The sequence below is a fragment of the Mastomys coucha genome, unplaced genomic scaffold (genome assembly GCF_008632895.1).
Source record: "Mastomys coucha isolate ucsf_1 unplaced genomic scaffold, UCSF_Mcou_1 pScaffold1, whole genome shotgun sequence".
Taxonomy (NCBI): domain Eukaryota; kingdom Metazoa; phylum Chordata; class Mammalia; order Rodentia; family Muridae; genus Mastomys; species Mastomys coucha.
The window spans coordinates 69,653,558-69,659,788 of record NW_022196891.1 but is presented as its reverse complement, the minus strand read 5'-3'; the positions used below and the strand labels follow the sequence as shown (position 1 = coordinate 69,659,788).

At 43.1% G+C, this 6,231-nt stretch overlaps 1 protein-coding gene across 1 annotated transcript in view; it reads right to left on the bottom strand.

Moving 5' to 3' along the window:
* Nucleotides 1–1,343: 1,343 nt before the first annotated feature.
* Copa (COPI coat complex subunit alpha) overlaps nt 1,344–6,231 on the bottom strand; it is a 44,921-nt gene continuing 40,033 nt past the window's right edge. Inside the window, exons 26-33 of the mRNA XM_031389878.1 lie at nt 5,487–5,564; nt 5,259–5,327; nt 4,599–4,735; nt 4,205–4,391; nt 4,010–4,120; nt 3,542–3,703; nt 2,274–2,468; nt 1,344–1,993 (exon numbers count right to left, since the gene is read on the bottom strand). Of these exons, the coding sequence (XP_031245738.1) occupies nt 1,934–1,993; nt 2,274–2,468; nt 3,542–3,703; nt 4,010–4,120; nt 4,205–4,391; nt 4,599–4,735; nt 5,259–5,327; nt 5,487–5,564 (999 nt within the window). The 3' untranslated portion in view covers nt 1,344–1,933. The remainder of the gene's footprint in view (nt 1,994–2,273; nt 2,469–3,541; nt 3,704–4,009; nt 4,121–4,204; nt 4,392–4,598; nt 4,736–5,258; nt 5,328–5,486; nt 5,565–6,231) is intronic.

Sequence of the window (6,231 nt, the reverse complement as noted above, 5' to 3'; positions counted from 1 at the left end):
CAGAAATCTGCCTGCCTCTGCCTCCCAAGTGCTGGGATTAAAGGCATGCGCCACCACCGCCCGGCCAATACAACTATTTTTAAGTAAAAAAAATTTTTTTGATTGTTTTGTGACTATATGTAGAACTGTGTACCATATGCATGCAGTACCTGTGTTTACCAAAAGTTAGTTAGATCTCATGGGACTGAAGTTATGGATCATTGTGAGCAACCATGTGAGTGCTGGGGAATTGAACCCAACCACTCTGGAAGAACAGCCAGTGTTCTTAACTGCTGCGGAGCCACCTCTTCCAGTCCCTGGTCTTGAGCTTTTGGTTTTTTAGACTGAGTCTCACCATAGTTCTACTTTGTAAGTGCTAGAACAGATGGAGCTACCAGGCTGGGCTTGAATTTCATTATTTTAAATCAAAGGAATAATTAATACATCATTTATCCAACTACTCTTAGAAGCAAAACGCTCTGATAATTGTGATAGTTCTATCAATTTGACACAATCTAGAATCACCTGGTGGAAGGACCTCGGACAATGTCTATAAAGAATGATTTTGTTAATTGATATGGAAAGGCCTGTCCACTGTGGGCAACAGTGTTTGCTAGGCCTGAAGTCCTGACTTTAAAGGAGAAAGCTCCCTGCCTCTGCCTCTGCCTCCAGAATGGAGGCAGACTTCTTCATTTTCTCCAGTCTTGTCAGTCCTGGGCCAGCCAGGTCTACTTATCAAGCTCCACAGCGGCCAAGCGAGACTCTGTTTCACAAAGACAGACAACTCTGGCTGAGGACTGGCAGGAAGGTTTGAAGTCAGTGCTCCCTGCTCTAAAAGTCATGCACACATGGGTATAATGTGACTAGCTGCTTCAGGTTTCAGCCACCTTCACTTCCCTACAATGACTGTCACCTGGCACTGTGAGTCAAATGAACCTGTCTCCCCTAAGGTGCTTTTGTCAGGGTGTTTTATCACCCCAATGGGAGAAGTTAAGACAACTATGTACTTATAGCAAACATGTAATTTATTACATCCTCTTTCTCTTTTATGTGCATATAATATGTAAAATATATAGAGCAGTGATGGACACTGATAGGTGCTCAGCACATACTGGCTGTAATTTGAAATGAATAGAAAGTTGCAGTAAATGTGGTACAGGGAACAATGTAGATGTTTCATAGGGCTCTAAGAAAAACAGTATCATTTTTCCTTTGTTGTGAATATTAATTTAAAATGTATATAATGCATCTAATGATTAAAAAGTGATCCTGAGGCAAAGAATCTGCTCTGGTGAGATAGCTGCACGGATGTGAACAGGGTCATGAAAGTAAGTGTCCAAGAAGTAAATGTCAAGCCAGGAGGCTCTCAGAAATTTACTTTATTTAGTGAGAGCAACAGAACATAAGAACAATGCTAAGTTATAATGGACAGAAACAAATCAATGAAAAATGGTACACATTTTGCAAAACCAAATGACTTCTTCTCAGCCTGGAAGTGTGTGGGCCCACATAAAGAAGGAACCTATTTATGACATTAAATGCTCAAGAAATATATGGGATAGATAACAACTCGGGTGGCTGGGGAAAATGGCATTTATTGAATCCTGCTGCTTTCTAGTGGAATTGAAAAAAAGAGTAGGTAGGAGAGGAATAAATACTAAAGAATTTGATAAACAAATGGCCAGCACAAAGTTTTCATTTGTTCCTTGGAAGGCCCAAGCTGAAAGGCAAAGTCATCTATGATCACAAGCACAGGAACAGTCAAAAGAGAGGTCTGCAAGAACAAGGAAGTCAAGCTTGAAACTTCTGATTTTCCATAGCAGAGAGAGGACATGATGTTTTAGGGAGAACCAACATCAACAAGCCGAATGTGGCTGTAAGAGGAGACTGGGGGTTTGCAGCTAGAGACTCTGAAGAACAGTATGTGATTAACCACGCATGTAAAGGAAGGGCCTTAGCGAAACTGAAGAGGACTGATCCTCAGACCAATCACATCTTTGCCAATCTCTGTCACCTGTGGAAGTGGAAAACAGTGTCAAGTTAGAGAACTCCAGACAGCTCATTCCCTAGGCCTGACAAAGGGCACTCAGATGGATGCTTGGTGCTGAGAAGTGAACAGTGGGGAAAGAACTAGCTTTCCCAGTGTCAGTGCCTCAAGGAGCTGGGGCAGATGCAGGGTGAGAGAACCAGCATTGCGCTTCCTGCTCCTGCCCCTTCGCTCAATCTCCCACACACGTCCTTTTTTTTATTGGATCCCCAACCCTGGTAGACACATTCTTGAGGACAGTACTTACTGTAGTGACCCTGCAGATTTGCCCCTTGAACTCAGGAGAATAGCAGGCCCCACTGAGTGGACACTTCTCCACTGGTTTTCCACGGTAGATAGGCCGGTAAGATGCAGCACAAATGTCAAAAGGGTTGTGCATGTCATAATTGAGCTGGCAGGCATCTGTGGGGTTTTTCTCACAGGCAGACAAGATTTTTCTTGTCTAAAGGAAGGAAGGAACATTTTATTTAAGAGTACAGAAAGCAACACAATCTCTAATACAAGATCAAACTATATGCTGGGCATGATGGTTATTTCTATAATACCAGCACACAGGGGAATCACAAGTTATAGGACAGCCTAAATTATATACTGAGACCCAGTCTCAAAAACCAGAACATGAACCAGAACATAAAGTAGCTATGCTATGAGAACATAGGTCCCATCCTCTGTATAGGATGTATGTGAAAATAATGACAACTGCTGGTTGTACTGCTACATCCCAGAACTCACAAGGCAGAAACAGGAGGTTCAAGAGTTTGAGGGCCAGTTTGGGATACACAGTGAAATTTTTCTCTTTCTCCAACACGGCTCCACTGCTCTAAAGCCACAATCCTGTCCACATCTGAGGATTAGATTATCAAGATTGGGCCCCAGAAAGAGCTGAAACAGGTTTCTAGTGCCGAAGGAGATTGTTTTGGGGTAGTATAGATACTGGAATATGAATGAAAAGTGTAAGACGTCAAGATGGGTCACCCAGAGATTAAGGACAGGCGCATCACCTGCGAGCACTGGAGCTAGGTTGCAACGCCAGAAAGGCCAGTAAGCCCAGCACAGATGTCAAGTTAAAAATTAAAATCAAGCTGGGTGTGGTGATGCACACTTTTAATCCCAGCATTTAGGAGGCAGGCAGAGGCAGGCAAATGTACGAGTTCTAGGACAGCGTTGTCTACAGGAAAAAAAAAAGAATGAAATCATAACTTGGGCAAGGTCTTTTAATTCTCTGTATTGCTTTCTCACTATTAGAATACAGTCAAGCATTTTACTACTCCATTTAAACATCTACAGAGAGTATTTTAGAATGCCATGTACCCAATGCCAGATCTGAATAAATTATTACTCAGATTTCAAGGGAAAAAAAGATGCCCCAAGGTCAGTAAGTAAGCAGAGGGCACCATTCTATGGCTTTCTTGGGTTGAGTGCTGTTATATATTGTTTCAGAGAGAGGATCTTGGCTTCCGCCCCTTCCATTTAAGATCTGGTTCCCCCAAAGTCACGGATGGAATTCCCCTGTACCTGTTGGGCTACTTCAGGCTTGGGCCCAAGTTCCAGCAGGCGTCGGGCAAAGGTGGCAGCTGTCTTGAAGTTCTTGAGCTTGAAGAAAAGGTTGAGGGCTGTCCGCAGCACCAGGATCATATGCACAGGCTGCAGGTTTGAGTGTGTGAAATAGGCTGCCATCTAGTGGACAGAAAGGAACACAAAGCAGGCGATGTTCAGCTGTTGTTTACAAACAGCTACACAATTATAAAAAACAAAACAATACAAAGCCAACACAACTATCTATAAGACAGATTAGTTCTACCTCTTAAAATATGAGAACTCATGATGTGAGGAATGACGACAGTGGAGAAATGCAGTGCCTCTTCACGGAGATGAGCTCTAATTTCTCTTCCCCCCAAAGCCAAGAAAGTTCCAAACCAAACAACTTAGATGGAACTGAAGGTTCTGGGGATGGTGGCTATGCGGTCTGGTCACCGACCTTACCTCACAGATGCGCTTCTGCTGCTCTAGCGTCTCTTTAGGTAGCTTCTTCCTTTCTATCTCCATGCACAAACCCACAATGTATTCACGGCAAATGGTGATGAGCTGCTGGGCCTGAAGAGGATGCAGAAGACAGTCACGACATAGACAAGAATATGGAGGTGCCCAGGATCGAGTAAGTGGCTAGACTCCTCCTACCTCTGCAATCTCCTGTTTATTGTCCACGACAAGAAGAGGCACACTGAGTAGGATGGAACGGAATTTTTCCACAGCTTCCTCAAACTTGCCAACTGTGGTGAGCTGGTAGCACAGCTGCAATCGTTGGATCAGGTCATTAAGCTTTAGGCCCACAGCTGGTACACCATTCTTTAGCCCTGCATCCTTCCTGGAAAGGGGAAATTATGAAGAAAGCAGAATAGTCAATAGCAAAGTAGGATTCCCGCTATTCTATCAAACACAATCACCAACCCCCTACTGTGGAAATAGCTGGAAATAGGATGGCAGCTGGTATAAACCAAACCCTATGTCACTGTGGCTACCATCTGAAGTATCTACTCTACTGAAACACACAGCAAGAAACAAGGGGACTTACCAATTGCGATTAGGGTAACTATACATGGAGGGCAAGCAGGGCAGCGCTTGATAGGTGGTGCGGCCTCGGGCATATGTCTGTAGGAACAGTTGCTTATAGGGGCCAAACTGGATTACTCCCACCTGATCATGGAGAAGCTAGAACACAAGAAAAAAAAGAAACATAGGGATTTTTCTACCAACTAAAAATTAAATCAAACTTGGGCAGGATATTTTACTTCTCTGTATTGCTTTCTCACTACTAAAATACAGTCAACTATAGGATCTACTCCATTTAAACATCTATAGAGAGTACTTTAGAGTAAACAACCAACAGAGTGAGTGACAGCAAATGCTCATGGCTTTTGCGGTTGTTATGTGGCCATAACATGTGGTACAGTGTCCGTAATAAACACACATTCAGGAAGAGGTGCTGAGTGTACTAATGTAAGCAACAGAAATGGCTGACTGGCAAACACAACCACAGACCAAGTGGAGAGCAAATAAAAGGCCTTTATGAAACAAGTATCTTTAGCAAGGCCAACAACTGCCATGAAATACACATCTTGGCCCGTGGGTCAGATCATTCCAACATAGTTAAAAAGCTGAGTCAACCATTCTCCCTAGGACTCAAGAATACACACTCAAGAGGAAGGACCAAGGTTTTTTAGGGAAGACTTACCCGCATGGCTGTTTCAAAAGAACCTGCCAGGATGTGATCAACTGGAAGCTGGGAGTTATTGCACCAGATCTAGTAAGAAATACAAAACATAAGCCAATGAAAACTTTCCTTTTTCTTTCCCATTCTTCTCCTCCAGATCTGTTAAGAGCAGCCAATATTTTTACACCATAATCAAATATTAACCAGCCCAGAGCACTTATCTCTATATAATTGTGTTTTCCTGCTTACTTGAGTTGGGCTTGTTCCCTTGGTTGGGGGCACAAAGAACCCATCTTCAGCACCACCGGATACCCCAGAGGGTACATCCTAGAAGGAAAAAAGAAAAAAAAAATTAAGGCTTTATTTATTTGTTTAAATAGAGTATGATAGAGCCTCAAACTCACTCTGTAGCAATGATTGAATCCTGCCTCTACCTAAAGTGCTAGGACTATAGTCTTATGTCACCATGCCTGAATTACATATAGTAGGGATCAAATCAAGGGCGTTGTACATGCTAGGAAAGCATAATACCAACTGAGCTATGTTCCCAGGCTATTTTAGCCACCCAAGTACTGTGTTCTGGTGAACTCAAGACACAACATTTAGATGCTAACCTTTGCTCAAGAAAAGAGGTGATGGTTATGGAAGGATAGAATGGAAGCCACCTCACCAAGACCAAAATGACATACCATAAGCTGCAGTCCAGATATTAAACACTTCCCTCTTTCAAATGAAAAATAAGCATCAGATTAGAGGGAGGCTACACATTTCCTTCTTTTATGCTACATATGAACTGAAACAACAAGGCAACAAACGCTGGCTCTCCCATTTCAAGTGGGAGCTATGCATCAATCAGATTAGGAGACTGTTCTGGAATCTCTCCTTTGTGGAGATTTCAGAATAGACACACTACAAGGTGTGTGTATGTGTGTGTGTGTGATAGAGGGAGAGGGAGAGGGAGAGAGGGAGGGAGGGAGAGAGGGAGGGAGGGAGG